This window comes from Apium graveolens, chromosome 3 (assembly GCF_009905375.1).
Source record: "Apium graveolens cultivar Ventura chromosome 3, ASM990537v1, whole genome shotgun sequence".
NCBI classification, from domain to species: domain Eukaryota; kingdom Viridiplantae; phylum Streptophyta; class Magnoliopsida; order Apiales; family Apiaceae; genus Apium; species Apium graveolens.
This window is the reverse complement of record NC_133649.1, coordinates 290,656,388-290,674,385: the sequence shown is the minus strand read 5'-3', so window position 1 is coordinate 290,674,385 and position 17,998 is coordinate 290,656,388. Positions and strand designations below refer to the sequence as shown.

Genomic DNA, 17,998 nt, shown 5'->3' with positions numbered 1-17,998 from the left:
GGCACTCTCTCGCACAATTTTATTAAATAAGGATTCAAACAACATATTTTAAAAAAATAAATGCAACTTAAGGAGATATTTTGAGAAATATAATGGCGTGCGACGTTTCCTCTCCTCTTTATTTAAGAAAACCTGCAAACACATGTTCAATTAGCATTTACACAAATTCCATGTCCGTACTATATAAGAAATACTTATCAAACAGTCATTTTCATACCCACATAATTTTATATTGCGATGATTAATGAACACACAAACTCTATATATATATATACAGATGATAAAATTGAAAATGACCTTAAAATAAAAACTAAAAATACCTTATTTAGTATTATCCACCCACCTTCCTTTCAATTCATTCTACTCAATCCCGACTATTCCCCAAAACCACACAATTCAACTTACCTCATCACCCCACCCCTACCACTGCCATCACCTCCACTGCTATCACCTCCACCATCACCCCCCTCATCTCCACCGCCATTCATATCCGTTCCTCTACATTTACCGTATATATTCCTTCGTTCATATTCTTTACACTTTTCTTTTTCGATGACCTTTCTCTTTTTCCCACCTCTCTCTACACATAGTAATTATTGTATTAATAGTTAAAGTTGGTGATTATGTTTGATATTATAGCGGTGATGAACTGATTCAAGGTGATGAGGGTGAGGTAGGCGCTAGTGTTATAATAGCAGTGTTTAATATGTAGTAACTATGTATCAATTTTTATTGATTTTTAGAATATAAATTAGTGATTTTTAGAGCACAAACTAGCGATTTATGTAAGATAAATTGATTATTTTATAAATGGATGATTTTTAGAGTGTCGTAAAGGGTACATATTTTTGTGCTATATAGGTTATTTTCTCATAAAAAACTGATATAGAGAAATCTTATATAAAGTACAAAAATTAAGATTTTGAAAGCCTAACTACTACAAGTTCTTATAATAGTCACATAATGAAATTTTGTAATAGATTCCCACAAGTTACATTGACACAGTAATACAAAATGACATATACACAATAAACTTGCTAACTACACATCATCATAATGAATTTAACAATATTGTACTGATATTTTAACACGAGAATGTTGAGTTAGACTGAAACTTTATCGATTCCATATACAACAAGGTTCAATTATCTTACAACCATATATAATTACAATAAAAATCATACTTTTAACTCAGAGACCATGTACAACCAAAATATTTTCAGTCACCTGAATAATCAAAGTCTGCAAAAAAAATTATAAATATAACACCACGCATCATCACTAAGAGCAAGTCCAATGCAAGATGCAAAATAACTATAACTATTGTTATAATTTGACACCAAAAAGTGTCTTTTGATGCTAAAATAAAATTTTAACTCCAATGTTAGATACATTTTGAAACCAAATATTTCCTAATTTACCTAAATTTTGTCTCATTCCCTTAAGTTTCATTTAAAGCACAACAACATTGATCTCATTTGTAGTAGTTTGATGATGTGGCTAGATGTATAAATGCATCCTTGGTTTCAAATTTAGAACCAAGGATGCATATATGCATATTTGCATACAAGTATAGAACTCTGTTGGAGTTGAAATTTTTGACATTTGATTTCAAATTATTGAAATGACATCATTTATAGCATTGCATTGGACTTGCTCTAACAATGTAAATGATCATTGAGTATAAATTGCTTCAGGTGATATTTTTTGCACGCTTTAACTAAATTATTAGGAGTCATGCACTTTGTATTTAACAAAATATATTAAGCTGAATTTTCAAAAATTACATACACTGTATTTGAAAATTTACTAAAAAATGGTCCGTGACTCGCACGAATTATGGCGCTTGTTTATTATAATTTGGATTAAAAAGGTAATATGAACAACTTTTAGTTCAACTTAACTTCTAATTCATGTTTTAAATTATTGCTTATGATCGTTATAAATTAATTATAGAAATGATTTTAGCTCAGAAGCTATTATATGATATGATTTATTCAGTAACGAATCACACTATGATATATAATTAAAATTAAAATAAAATCAACAACTTTATGTAAAAAAGTTGTTGATTTTAATTTTACGTCGATTTAAATGAAGTTGATAAAAATCCTCACAAAATTTTAATAATTTAATAGAGTTTTTCAAAAATTCTTCAAAATATCATGCATTTTAGAGATATTTCAAAAAATTTAAAATGCCCTAAAAAATTCATCAAAATTTACCAATTTATCAAATAAATTGGAATTTTAAATTTCTATCAAATTTTAATAATTTTTTTTATAAATTTAAATTGAATATCACAGATTTTAGTGAACTTTCTAAAATTTGAATCAAATATACCAAAATTTGTAGGGATCTTTTACCATTTTATTATGTATACCACCTTATTTTCAGAATTATTAACCCTTAAAAATCTTTAATGTTGTGTTCCCGAATATAGGATATAAAAGAAAAGAAATAGAAAATAACTAATTTTCCTTTCTCTTCTGATCTTTCCAAAAGTGGGAAGAAGATTTTGGAGACAAAAATAAAAAAAAAATTATTCCCAAATCTGCAACTTTCTTTTCCTTTTTTTCATAAAAGTTGTTCAAGAACAAGGTGAGGAAATATATTCTTTACAATTTTTTTCTTTTCTCTCCAAAAAAAATTTGTGGAACACAGTGTAAAGTTAGGATTGAATACACATAATTCAATAATTTGAACGTTTAATGGAGATGCGGGTTAGAAGTGACCTAAATAATCCATCTCCAAAAATTTTGTCAAAAATGTAAATTTGAATCATTAATTGATTCAAACCTTAGTCCAAATTTCTAACAAACTCCATCAACGTTATCCAAATTTTGATCCAAATAATTTTTTACATATTATAATACACAAATATTGTATCAAACTCTTTATTTTAAATTTAATATTGACCCATTATCAACTATATATTATATTTGATAAATTATTTAAATCAAGCACAAAAAAAAATAATAAACATAAAAATGATCAAAAATTTTATGATTAATTAACGAAAACATGTTCATTAATTAAGATATTAAATATCATTAACGTTCATTAATAAATTATAAATTAATTTTTAATCAATAAACTTAAATATATTAATAAGAAAATTATAATTATTAAATTTAATTTAAATTGGTGAATAATAATGATCCAAATTTAGATTAGTACTATTCATCATCCCAAAAGCATTGTCGGAGGAAAATTTGAATAATCTGATTTTGGATCACTTTGGAGATCCCTAACATACTACTCCCAGTTACATTTGGATTTATGCAGCTACAGATAGTCAGATACCATTTGGATATTTGTGCTGGGAATTCGATATGGGTTGGGCCTAAATATAAATATGGGCTTCTTCAATCAAAGTTTATCTCTGTCATTTTATTCCAGACTCATCTAGTGGTAGAACTGCTCTTGCGGAAGGCCATTTGTGTACCTAATTAGGGGATGTCTTCATAAAAATTGGGGACCCCGCTACTACGAAGTTCGATTCTTTGATAAACACTACAGTTTGGAGAGATGAGCTCATTGGCACCTTCCCTAGCCTCTCCAACACACACAAAACAAATAAGAACTTCATTCACAACACAAGCATCATCGGCCTTTAAAATTTATGCCAACCATGAGCAGAAATTTAACAATAAGTCTACTAGTCAGCAGCTGCAAGTAAGTGTAGAGAAAACCACAAACAGTTTATTCAGAAGAAGAGAGGCCATTGGCCTTGGCTTATCTTTCACTAGTCTTCTTGATTTTCTTGGCCAAAAGGTAGCGGTCGCTGCAGAAGCAACTGCACCGTGTGAATTCACTACAACTCCTTCAGGCCTTGCCTTCTGTGATAAAGTTGTTGGATTTGGCCCTGAAGCTTCCAAAGGTCAACTGATTAAGGTGACTTCATCTTCTATAATCAAATTATGATTTTTTTTGTTTCTGAAGTGGCTTTAATATAGATAGTGTGCATTCAATCATCAATAAAAATGGTGCTAATTCTTCTATGGCAGGCACATTATACAGGAAAACCGGAGAATGGGAAGGTGTTTGACAGCAGCTACAACCGCGGAAAGCCTCTTACATTTCGCATTGGTGTGGAGGAGGTACAGAGAGATTTCTACAAGCCATTCATAATTATTTAGCATTTCCAGTTCTCGGATAAATTTAGTATTTGTTAGCACCACAATGTAGCATATATAGATCAAATTAATCAACAAGTTGCTAATCAACAATATAGTTTACTTGCCTATGAACACAAACACAAGTCTGGGGGTGAGTTCTTGCAGGTTATAAAAGGATGGGATCAAGGAATTCTAGGAGGAGATGGAGTTCCACCTATGCTTGCTGGTACATAATCTTTTTTGATAAATAGATGGCATCTCATAACAATTTATGCATATGTATGAATCATATGTTTGGCTGACATTACAGGAGGAAAACGTACATTAAAACTTCCTCCGCAGCTTGGATATGGAATGAGGGGAGCCGGTTGTAAAGGAGGTAAGAAATTCTTCGGTCTGTAGCTCCAATATGAGCACATGAATTATGTGTAAATGGTTCTTGTAAAGCTGGAGTTTAAATTTCTTTGGTCAGAATGTTTTGTGAATAATTTCGGTTATCTTTTTAATGGCATGGATATAGGTTCATGCATCATTCCTCCGGATTCAGTTCTTCTGTTTGATGTGGAGTTCATAGGAAAGGCATGAGATTTGATGGGGTTTAAACTTTAAACCATTACTATCTACGCATACATAAGATAGTGACAAGTGCTCTTACAGAACCACTGTTCTCCGCATACAATAGAGCTACAATTATGATACTACAGGTTCTTGATTCCCTTCCGGAGTTTCATTGTCTAATATCGGGTACAGCACCAAATCTATATTGTAATGGATGGACTACTAGTGGAATGAGTTTGATGCATAACAATCACTTCATGGCTGTTATCTATAAAAACAAGGTCTTGAAACTGTATGAAACACTGAAACAGAACACTATCAACTTCTTTGCTTTTTCAAAAAAAAAAATAATAAATTGCTCATCACATTGCCCTCTAAAAGAGGCTCTGTTTTTCAACTTTATGCTCTCTTTAAGAAAGAGCTTACAGATGGGTCCTTTTTATGGTAAAACCTTGAGAGTATTCCATAAGTTGTATACCACTTCTGATTCAAAAAGAACAAAGATATAGACTTGAAGTTGTTAGAACTTCAGTCTGGACTTGGTATAAAATGATACATCCAACAAAAAGAAAAAACAAAATTAACTCCGTCCTCTCCCTTCATCAACACAAGCTTCGATATCAGAATCCTGATCATGCATCACACTATGCACTCATGACACAAGACTCAGCACACACATAAAGCACCTACTGACAACCCATAATATCTGAGCTTATACTCTACAATGTTGGCATAATAGTTCAGAGTAAGCAAATACAGTAAAAGCTCATAACCTCATAATGGATGTACTTGTCTAGTTAGATTCAAACCGCAATATTTTTCAGAGTGAAAATAAGAGTATATATAGATTTCTGGATCAGCTCAGCAGTCTCCGGGGTCATAATGGATGAATGCACACTTCTGCAATACAAGGAATACCCTCCATGTTAATGTATGTAACACACATGTATATAACAATTAGCATATACAGTCAGACCAGCAGCATGTGTACACGCACAGTGGCACACACTCGCACATAACAGGTGACACATTAAAGAGGCGCTTATTATGAAGTTTATATGAAAACAGTCGAAATCCTCACTGTGTGGCAAGTGGCTATAGTTTGAGGCCTGAGCTACAAAATGGAGCTACAATACAGACTCTAGAGGAAACTGAGGAAGCAGGAGAGGAATACAAGTCTGGAACATTGAATAGTTGCACTTTAATTTTTTTATAATCTTCCTTTATGAATATGGTACTCTTACTCGGGTACGGAGTGTCGGACATAACACGTATTCAAGTGTAGAACCAGAAAAATCTAAATTGTCCTATTATAGGACAAGGATACGGTCTATACGGAGACATGACATAATATATTAATAAGCAAGTACAGTAAGTTGGACATACTAATATAAAATAACAAAGAAATTTATATTAAACTTGATTTTGTGAAGAAATTTGCAAATTGGGCATCTTTTCTAATTTAATCTAACTCTTGTTTCTTTCTTTCTTCTCAAGTTTAACTGAATATTTAATCTTTACATTGGTCAAACTTTGAACATTTGACACAAAGGTCTGACACGGCATAGTTTCCGAGAGTACAAATGTCCGACAGGGGTAGGGCGACCAAAACCGAAGAGTCAGAGTAACAAAGGATTTATCTATTTAGGTGCTTTAACTATTTGTAAATCTAACTGATATGTTAATAGATTATTAATATATTATTTGTATATCAGGAGAAGGATACTATCAACTTATATAAACAATAGTAAGATAATCGCACATTTTGACAAATGACAAGAATACGGCAATTATAAGAAAATAAAAATGTGATAAATAAACTTCACACTTTACTAATTAAGCTCCAAGTGTAATTTTTTTGGCACAACTACCCATATTTTTCATGTAATTCTTCACTATACAATGGATAATAATGTCATTCACATGTCAAAACATTTACAAGAGCTTAAATAATAAAGTGTGGAGCTTATTTATAAATTCCCAAATAATAATGAAGTATTGCATATTCTCGTTCGACAGTCAAAAGGTAAACCAGCCACTAAACGAAAAGGAGGTTTTATTACCAATAAAAAAAATGTCTCCAACAAAAAAAACAATTGGGAACTATTCACAGTAAGCCTAGACTTTAGGTCGATAATTATGGGAATTTAAGGCATTCCTTGTTGGATCCGGCTACTTTTTTCCATTACTTGCGCTTTCATTTGCAAGGGGGAAATTATAAAGCAAGCTAAACTCTGGATTACATACATAAGGTTATCTGCATAACATTGAAGAATCTATACCAAACTATTATAATGTCTATCTTTGGACACTTTAGCACCTTCTTATATATTGAGATGAAAACACTTAAGACCTGCATACATATGTATTAGAAACTCTTCAGTCAATAATATATTAGTCATTGACTCAGACAATAGGACAACTAACATACTAATCTTTTAATAATATATTAGTCTTTGTGTGGTACATCTAGAAAAATGACATTGAAGGTCAAAACTACGGCAACGATGGTGTGACACTGGTATAAAAGGCCCTGTGCACGAATGATTTTAAAACTGAACCAGCATTCCAAGGTTACTGTGCTAGACTAATAGTTCAAAAAATTTATGTTTCAAAATGCTTTGACACCCAGGACTTGAATAGCTCTAATTATTGGCTTCGAGCCTTCTAGAACAGTAAACTGAAATAAACAAATGCAAGGGGCAGCAGCTAGAGACTGTACCTCAAATCCCCGGTTGCTTTTGTCAGGCTTTTGGTTAAACTCTCAACTTCTGTTAGCAAACCACTTTCTCGGATCTCAGACAGCAAAGGTTGAACATCTTCAGCCATGGCTTTAATCTGAGACATCACTACATCAAAAGAGAAATTATATGCATGAGCACATTTAAAAATCACTTTAAAAGAAAAATCTTAAACTGAATACAACAAGCACAATCAAAGTCCTAATGGCATAAAGACTCTTAATCAGGTATTAAATTCTGCAATTAATCCGTGACTCCGTGGGACCTTGAATTGATAAGTATACTTGGCAACTTATTCAATTGCTGCAAAAAACTTGCCATATATAAGTGTGTGCTTACAAGGTAATAGAACCCATTTAGCAGCAACATACACCGCTTTCCCCCTTTCAGAGAGGGTAAGGGGTTAAAGACTCTCAAGGGACTTGGCAGTAACTTAACTGCCAATGTTTATAAACAACGTAGCCAATGATGATACATATAAGTAAAATGAAACCTAATATATCTGAACCAATAGGAAAGGTATTAGATAATTTGGGACAACTTAGTAAAAAAGGAAAGTTCTAATGGAAACTAAAGAACAAAAAGAATATAACATGATAACATTTTTAAAGAATCATGGAAAAGAAATTTTAGAAAGAGAAAAATATAAGTATGAACCATTAAAAAAGGAAACAACTAGTGAAAGCAAAGCTGAGTTTAAGATTGATACAACTGTGATAGAATATTTAAAGTCAAAATTAGAATAACAAAAGGAAGAAATAGAACAAATAAGGATGGAGAATAAAAAATTACGATTAAATATTAATGAAAAATGGTTAAAAAAATATAAAAAATATAAAAATAAATATAAAGAAACTAAAAAGGAACTAAAAGATGTAAAAAGAGATTTAAGACAAACAAAAAAGGAATTAAATGAAAAAACAGAAGAAAATAAAAAAGAAATAGAAATATTGAAAAGGCAATTAAATAAGTTAAAAGGAAAAAGAAAAGATACAAGTGAAGTTTCTAGTACTGTATCTACAAATAATAATACAAGTACTAGTGAATTGGAACAAGATAATTTAGGAAAAACGGTGAATATAATAGAAGAATATAACAGTAGTTATGAGGAAAATTCTGAAATGGAAATAGAAAATAAAAATATAATAGAAGCTTTAGAAAGAATGAAAAATGTAAATGCAGTAATAAAACAAGAATCGAATAGTGACCAAGAAGATAAAAATAATTATACTGATATAGAAACTGAAGGAATAAAAAATGAGGAGATGAATAACTACCCAGAAGAAGAAGTAACCGACCATAATATGGAAGTTATAACAAGATATAGGAACACGATACCAAAACACATACCAATAGGACAACATAATGAATTTAAAGAATTTATAGGATCAATGTCACAAGGCGTAAACTTGAATGGATACTTTTTAGACTTAGATAATGTATATGAAGAACAAGAAATTAGCAGGAGAATTACTGATTGGAATTTAGGAATGTATATAGCATTAATGAATTCTACTCATACAGATGAGTTAGAATATACTTATAACTTGATCTCAAAAACGTTAATTGGAAAGGTAGCATATTGGATAGAATCCATAGAATATCAGTTAAAAACTGAAGTACTAAGGTATGCAACGGATTGGAAATCAATGTTACAAATATTTGATATGATATTAAAAAGAGAATTCTTAGGAGAACCTTGGATAGTAGCTAGAGACCAAGTTTTAATAGAAATAATAATGAATCTAAATAACATGAAATGCTGTAAAATTAACAAGTTACCAGAATATACTATAAGTTTTACTAAATTCTTTTATGAAGCTAGATTCTTACCCGAAGAAGGACATATATATCAACAATTATATTATGATCATTTACCAGAACCTTATAATACTGAGATAACTAAGGAATATAATAAGTTAGAACCTCGTGAGAACACTCTGGGTGAAAGAATAAGAGTACTAAGAGGATATCTAATGAGAAAATGTGAAGAATATAGGGTACAACAAAAGGTTAAAAAGGATAAAAAACTAGGATTAAGAGAAATATGTGGATTCACTGAAAGAAGATTAGTATTTGGATGTGAAGATAAAAAACCCTATAGGAACTATAAGAAGAGGTATAATAAGAAAAAATCATATGATAAGTACAGAAGCAAACAAAATAGAAATAATTATCCTTATAAATACAACAGATATAAGAGAAAAAGATTTAGGAAATTTAGAAATACACCAGAAAATAGGAGAAGATATAAAAATAAGAGAAAGTTTAGAAGAAAACCTTTTAAAAAGAAAGATATAAGTGAATGTAAATGTTGGAATTTTAATGAAAAAGGACATTATGCTAATAAATGTCCTAAACTGAAAGAAAAGAAAGTAAAATATATAAATACATCACAATTCATAATGGAAATAGAATAAATTAAAGAAGATGACAATAGATGGTATGAATATGAAGAGTTTTATATTAGTGAAACTGATAATGAAATAAACTTTATAAATTATGAATCATCTAGTGAAAGCAATTGGGAGGAATGGTAGCAATATACATAGAAGCAGATGTAGAATATAAAAAATATAAATTCCTAAAACAAAAAATATTTATAGATAGTGGAGCAGATCTATGTCTAGTAAAAAAGGAAGTTTTAGCTTCATATAGATGGGAAAAATCTAATGCACATAGAACTAGGGTATCAGGATTTAATGAACAAAAGAAGGAATTAGATGTAATAGCAAAAAACATGAGAATAAAGTTAAATAAAACATTATTCAGTTTACCTATTGTATATCAGAATAAGATGAAGCAATCTATATTATTAGGAAATAACTTTTTAGATTATTTTAAAACACATATAGTAACTTCAAATACCCTATCATTACAAACTCCGTGTAATAAGTGGATAGTATTAAAAAGAATTATGCCAATAAGTACTATAAATACTATAAGAATAAACAATCTAAAAATAGAAAGAAATAATAATCTACAAGAATTAACTGAAAAATATAATAATTTATTAAAATCCAACTTCGGAGAAAATCCTATGAGGTTATGGGATAAGGAAAAGATATATGCTGAAATAAAATTATTAAACCCTAATGATATAATAAGATCTAAACCTATAAGGTATAGCCCTTCAGACCAAAAAGAATTTGATAATCAAATCAATGAATTATTAAAACTAAAATTAATACAAGAAAGTAAAAGTCCACATAGTAGCCCGGCTTTCCTTGTAAGAAAACATAATGAACAGAAAAGGGGAAAAGCCCGTATGGTAATAGACTATAGAGAATTAAATAAGAAAACTATATTTGATGGATATTTCTTACCATACAAAAGAAATCTTATAAATAGACTAGGAAATAAGAAATGGTTTAGTAAATTTGATTGTAAAAGTGGATTTTGGCAAATAAAATTAACCAAAGAATCAAGGCCTTTAACAGCCTTTAGTGCTCCGCAAGGACATTATGAATGGATAGTATTACCCTTTGGATTAAAAAATGCGCCACAAATATTTCAACGAAGAATGGACCAAATCTTTAGGAAATTAAAAGATTTCTGTATAGTATATGTAGACGATATATTAATATATAGTGAAACTCTAGAAGAGCATATAAAACATTTAGAGCAATTTATAAAAACAATAGACCAGCATGGAATATTACTGTCTGAAAAGAAATCTGAAATATTTAAGAATAAGATAGAATATTTAGGATACAAAATAGATAAAGAAGGTATACAATTACAAGATCATATAGTAACAAAGATTGTAAATTTTAAGGACAAATTAGAAAATAAAAAAGAGGTACAACAATTTTTAGGAATAATAAATTATGCCTCAGATCATATTAAAGACTTACCTAAATTAAGAAAACCATTACAGGAACTAACAAAAAATAAACCTTTTGGATGGACAAAAGAACATGAAAACTGTATAAAAATTCTTAAGGAAAAGGTGAAAGATTTACCAAAATATAGAATACCCATAGAAACAGATCATTTAGAATTATATACTGATGCTAGTGATATAGGATGGGGAGCAGTCCTAATAGCATATGAGAAGGATGACATAGATAAAGAAAATACACATATATGTGGATATGCAGGAGGAACTTGGAAACCTAATGAATCAAACTACCACATAAATGAAAAAGAACTATTAGCTGTAAAATATGGGATTAAAAAGTTTCATTATCATTTATTACCTGTTAAATTTGTAGTAAGAACAGATTACTCAAGTAAAAGCCTTTATTACTAATAAAATAGAATTATTACCAGAATTAAATAAAAGAAGAAAATGGCAATCTTATTTCTGTTGTTATGATTTTGTAATAAAAAATATATCAGGAACAAAAAATGTGTTAGCTGACTATCTTAGCAGAGAAAATAAACAATGAAAATAGAATATACAAGAAGACAAGCTCAACCATGGAAAATCATATCGGGATCTTTAATAATATGGACTACTACTTCAGAAGCTGTAGAATTTATAAAAAAAAATTGCTCTCGAAGGATTAGATGAAAATAATATAGAAAAACTAGAAGAAGCATACAAAGGATTTCTAGAAATAGAAAAACACATTGGTTATTATTTCACTCCTAATAGAAGGTATATTGATGAATTATTAATATCAATTATTAGAAAATTGAATGTCATTGAATGTCATGCATTTTGTTTTTGTAAAGGGAAAATTTAATTGTTTGTTGCTCTTAGCAGGATATGGAAAATTTTGAGAAATATATCACTGATGTCACTTCTCATATCTCAACCAATAATGAGAAAATCACCAAACTCCAAAAGGAGATAGAAACCCTGGTTCAGGAGAACCAACATTTTCTGAAACAAATTATGGAAGCTATAAAAGACAAAACAACTCTACAAGCTTCAGTTGCAATCCCTACAATAAAACCTATAACATTTTCATCAAAGCTTGTAACCATGCCATCACCTTCAACCAACATATCAACTACTCTGTCAAATTTATCAATGAGTGATAGGCTGAAACACTCACCTGAGATAGTGAAAACATATGAGCAAATGATGAAATATTATGATTATAAATCTAACCCTGATGTTTGCAGACTGACAAAATCTACAAAATATCCCAGATATATTTGTTGTGAAAATGCAAAACCTGACATAGTCTATAACCTGTTTATACATGGTTTTGTTGACAAGATCTTAACAAATGAAACCATGTATTGTATATCAAAGCTACCAAGTATAATTGTCAAATCCGTGGAAGCTATGATACGGGAAATGGGAGCAGGCTCATATGGAATACAAGTTTTTGATGCATCAACCGATCTAGTTGGAAAACCCATAATAATATGTCAACTATTTAAATTGGGAAGGAATATGGCAGATATTGTGGGAGAAACCAAAAGCTTGAAATTACCAAATCCCTGTGATATTAACAAATTCCAGGAATGGTTATGTGAAAAACGAGCCATTGGACTAGCTACCCTCAGGTCCAAAATACAAGATATACTACGAGCTCGGAAAGCTATAATTATTTCTGAAAGCCATGGTGGAGGTTTCACTGAAAGTATAATAACCTTATATTATGATAATATTATACAAAATTCAGGAACTATGGCATTAGAGATAATGCTTGATAAAATAGAAAACCTGAAATATAATCATGCAAAACATACTACTGAATATTATCAAAGAATAACAGGTCCTCGAAAGAGACCTATTATCATTCTAAAAGATGATGACAAAGGGATGAATTCTGATCCCTTTGCATAATACAAAAATGGTGTAATACACCAGAACACTGCAAATTGAATGGTGAAAACCAAAAAGTTATATTACCAGGAGATTCCAAAAATATCATGGCAGACAAAGATGGAGAAAGAAGAAAAGATTGATATATAAACGATCCATAATAATAACCCCCAGAAATTGGTATCAGAGCTAGTAATAGGCGGGAAATGAACAGTAAAACACTGTAGCAAAAGTAGCCGTGAATAGTAACTAATGAATAGTAAAAGGTACATGAATAGTAAAAAGGAAATAAAATTTGATGGTTAAATGAGACCTCCGACAAGAATAAATAGAGAAAGGAATAAAAGATATAAATCTAAAATAATAGCAACTCTATTAATTTTATTTATAGTAGAAAACAAAGTAACACAACAGATGTGTAAGAAAATTTTATACAGACAATTAATCTGACTTATGGAAGATTTAAGGATACGATCAATTCAGTATATAGCTGGTAAAGAACCAACATATAATAGGCTAATAAATCAACATATTGAAAGTTGTAAGATAAGCATGCAAATAATAAATGAAAAATTAGATATTATAGCTATATTACAAACAATGTTGGAAGAAAGAGATGAAAAAATTAGGAGACTAGAGGAAGAAAAACTTTTATTAAAACGAGAAAAATTTATTAAAGAAACTAATTTAGAAATTGAAATAAAAGACTTAAAAGAAGTATTAACTGAACAATATAGATTAATAGACGATTTAAAACAAAAAATTAAAAAATGAATTAGACAAATCCAAATGCAATAACTAGAAATAATAGAAAACTAAAGCAATTAATAAAAAATCAAGAAAAATTAGAAATAGATCTGAAAAATTTTTGAAGTTCAATTCTCTCTCTCTCTGAATATGTCTGGCTAAACTTCTTCACTCTCTATAAACTCTACTAGGAATATATCATAATAATAGAAACAGATTATTTTATAAGTATTATATACAATCAGAATTGGTTCAGAAAAATAATATCTTGAAGAATAGCGATATGGAAGAGACCGTGTGAGGACTCCTGCATCCAGCCAAAGAATATCCAAAGGAGCTTGGAGAGCGTTATGGATAATAGGGCAAGGGTGAGTTGAGACTTCCGGTGACCAGAAAGCTATTGTAAGAGGTAAAAAAAATTCTGATTTAAATCTGATTGTGTATGATAGCATTATAAAATAATATTTTCTGAGATTATGATGTATAATTAGTATGAGGTTATAGAGATGATTTCATTTAAAATAATGAATTTGATTTTGTCTATTGCTTACTACATGCAAAAAATAACCATATTAATTAATACGAAAATGCATGCACCTTCCCTCGCCTTCCCTCTTTAGGGTTGTGTAGATATATAAACGATCCATAATAATAACCCCCAGAAATTGGATCAAATTTTATTTCCTTTTTACTATTCATGTACCTTTTACTATTCATTAGTTACTATTCAATTTCTTAATATCATTTTCTAACTTTGTTTGTCTTTCCTTATATTCTAAATATTTTATTTGTGAATCTATTTCGCTTTCTAACATACTCTGTATTTTCTTTAACTTTTCTTTCTTATTCCTTAATTTTTCTTGTATATTCATAGTTTTTCTATAAATCTTTCTTTTCCTTGATCTACTATCTTTATTCCATTATTATTAATTTTATAATTTATCATTTTTAAGAAGTCGCTTCCTAATAATAATTCACTCGAACTATCATATTCTATTACTCCTATATTTATATTATATTCTAAGTCTAATATTTTAAACTTTAAATTAGTACATTTAGTAATAAATATTTCTCTATCATTTTCTGCATATCTGTAAGTCTGAGGTTCTATCCACTTACAATTTTCTTCATTTACCTTGCTTATATGAATAAAACTTTTGGTAGCTCTTGTATTAATTTCTGCTATACAGTCTCTTGTTATTGTTTCGTCAAATATTATTATTTTTATTTTCAAACTATCAATATCTATTTTTATTAAATCTATCTTTCTACTCGTCATACTCATTGATCTAATTAATCTTATAGGATTTTGTTCTTTTCTAAAACTTAATCTAGATCCTTCTAATATTGGTTTAATTCTTTGCCTTGGAATCATTTGTCTATTACTAAAATCTATTGTAATTTCTTCTGGGATTGTTATTTGAGATTCTTCTTTATGTTCAATTTTTTCTAATATATCATTATATAACTTTGGTACTATTATTCCTAATTCCGTTTGTTTCTTTACGTGATGGTTTCCAGTCATAGCATAAACCATTTTGGTTTCTATACTAATAACTTTACTTCCTTTTTGCATTTTTATTCAATCTAACTTATAGTATAATGTTAAAGATCTTTCTTTATTTTCATCCCTTAGTGATATACTGAAATCGGGTTGTATTATAAATTTTAATTTCTGATATATCAAGTTTCCTTTTATTACTGCTATTAATGAATCTTGTATATTTCCTATTATTCTATCATCCAATACATATATCTGTATAGGAGTATCGATATTTTTCTGAAAATATGCTTTTATTGTAAATTCTATTGCTCCAAAATATATGTTTTTTAGTTTATTTGCTTCCTTTTGTTTTAATTTGGATAATTCTCTTTTTATTAATCCATCTGTTATTAAATTTATTCTCGTTTTTCCATTTATTGTATCTATATCTATTACATTCTCATGTTTTTGGGCTATATACCTAACTTCCTTATTTCTTTCAAAATATGATGTCTTGAATATCTTTTTTATTGTTAATTCTTCTGTTTCACTTTGAATTTGATTATATAGATCTGGAAAAATTACTAGAAAGAAAAAATAAAATAACATGGACAAGAGATAATAACGAAGAAATTATGAGAATTTACCAACAACTTGGAAATATGATAATAACATTTAGAAATGATAAACTAAGAATACAAGGACTTAAAAGAATAATTTTAACAAATAATATAACTGGATAAAATATAGATGGATAAAATGTCATTAGAAGAAATAAATGTAGCGCTTTACGCATGAATAGACGCCAGTTAAAGACGGTGTGCCTCGTAAAAATATGCTTTGATAATAGAAATTATCAGAATTATTAAAGAGAAAAGACATAGACCGGAAACTATAGAAACCTGATAAGTCTTGAGGCAAAAATCTTGCTAGAGAAAGGCAGTCAGCCAGAAAATATTAAAAGTTTTTGTTAATTATTTGTGTTCCCAACGCACTATTTCAAGGGTGTTTTTTTGACAAAGCAGTCAAGCACAGACAATACAATATTTAATGACACACCAAATTCACATGAATTTTCAGGAAAAGGATATTATTATTAACACGGTTTTATCTTTAAATTGCACATTTCCGTAGTTTACTATGTAAACATATGGGCAAAAATCAGCAACATAATTATATAAAATCAAACTAGTGACTCTGTCTCCTTTTTAACTTGACATGTAAGCACATCACTAGCACATCACTAGGTACAATAAAATTTGTACGAACTAACAAGAAAACTTAAGATGCCTATAGACCACCTGTGTAAGGAGTGGTTTTGCTTCTTCAATAACAGCTGCAGCTTTAACAGCCAATGCATATGTATTGGCAACACCAATTTCCTCTACATCACGTCCAAGGCGGGTAAATATTCCGACTAATGCATCCAGACTTACCCCTTGAATTCCTTTTATCTTTTGCCTGTCACATAAAATTAAACCTTCATTTCTACATTCCGCATGAAGAGGACCTACTGTGGGAGTCGGAATTGGATTGCGAGGTATTATATCAATCATTGTTTCCATGAGAAGACCAGACTAATAAATAAAAAATGACAAGAAAATGATTGACGAACAATGTTGCTTTGAAATATTTGATTGAGGACATAATAACTTTGAGTCGAGGGCAGTATTGAAAGAATTTTTGACAAAAGGGTTAAAGTGAACAAATCTCATACTTCAAGGGTTAAAATATATGACTTTTTTCTTTAAGGCTTTATGTGTACAATGTGTTATACTTTAAGGGTTAAGTTATAATTAAGTCTTTCTTATATATAAATAACATTTAACTGACCTCCACAACCGCTTCAATGCTTTTCAGTGACGGATTAACCTGAATCACATTTCCAACTGTAACCCCTCTGATTCTAACAGGCGTACCATAACTAATACCACAAGCCTGAGAAAACTCAAAAACAGCCAAATACTTCCTAAACTTCGATCTTAACTGAAAACCTTTCAACCACGCCAAACAAAGCACAAAAAGAACCGTGCCCGACACAAGAAATAACCCAACCCCGCCTTCCCAAATGCTCCTCCTCCCAAACCCAAAATCACTCAAAGGCCGCAAAGTCTGTCGCCAAATAGTCTTAGGAATATCAAGAACAACAGAAAGTGCATTTTTCTGCTCAGGACTAGAAATTGGCGGTTGGGTATTATTCACATTATCAGATACAGCTCTTAAACTCGTCAATCTTTTCCGGGGTTTCAAATTCAAATTATGCACAAAATTCACAAGCCCATTTCGGGAAACCAAATTCGAAGAAATACAGCAGGGCATGTTGATGAAACATGCACCAAACTATTCCCCAACATTTTTCAATCAAAACCGAAACTTTCTTAATTCCCAACTAATTTCAATGCTTTTAACACAATGCTTCAGTTGAGATAAATGTGAGTTGATAATAACATTAGTGTACGCTTGGTGTGAGCTGAAATGAGGGTAATGTAAGTGTAAGTGAACAAACAAAGAATACAGACAAATAATATACATATATATATATATAAACATTGATATAATAATTAAATTGAAGGTGTTGAGAGAATGAATTTGTTAGCGTAACTCATGTAATGCTGCA

At 29.9% G+C, this 17,998-nt stretch overlaps 1 protein-coding gene and 1 pseudogene across 2 annotated transcripts; one reads left to right on the top strand and one right to left on the bottom strand.

The window, feature by feature from the left end:
• The first annotated feature begins 3,274 nt into the window (after positions 1-3,274).
• LOC141713545 (peptidyl-prolyl cis-trans isomerase FKBP13, chloroplastic-like) lies at positions 3,275-4,932 on the top strand. Of its 2 annotated transcripts, none has more exons than XM_074517010.1 (5): positions 3,275-3,897; positions 4,011-4,103; positions 4,266-4,347; positions 4,432-4,500; positions 4,642-4,932. In XM_074517010.1, the coding sequence occupies exons 1-5, from the start codon at positions 3,532-3,534 to the stop codon at positions 4,704-4,706; spliced, it is 675 nt and encodes a 224-aa protein (XP_074373111.1). In that variant the 5' UTR covers positions 3,275-3,531; the 3' UTR covers positions 4,707-4,932. The 2 variants fall into 2 exon arrangements, with proteins under 2 accessions (XP_074373111.1, XP_074373112.1); XM_074517011.1 differs by having other exon boundaries at positions 3,306-3,897; positions 4,287-4,347.
• A 95-nt stretch (positions 4,933-5,027) lies between these two features.
• Positions 5,028-17,735, bottom strand: LOC141713544 (protein TRIGALACTOSYLDIACYLGLYCEROL 2, chloroplastic-like; annotated as a pseudogene).
• Positions 17,736-17,998: the final 263 nt, after the last annotated feature.

Coding starts and splice junctions, on each gene's coding strand:
- LOC141713545 (XM_074517010.1), top strand. CDS start 3,532: ATGAGCTCATTGGCACCTTCCCTAGCCTCTCCAACACACACAAAACAA. Junction 3,898..4,010: donor CCAAAGGTCAACTGATTAAG/GTGACTTCATCT, acceptor CTTCTATGGCAG/GCACATTATACAGGAAAACC. Junction 4,104..4,265: donor TTCGCATTGGTGTGGAGGAG/GTACAGAGAGAT, acceptor CACAAACACAAG/TCTGGGGGTGAGTTCTTGCA.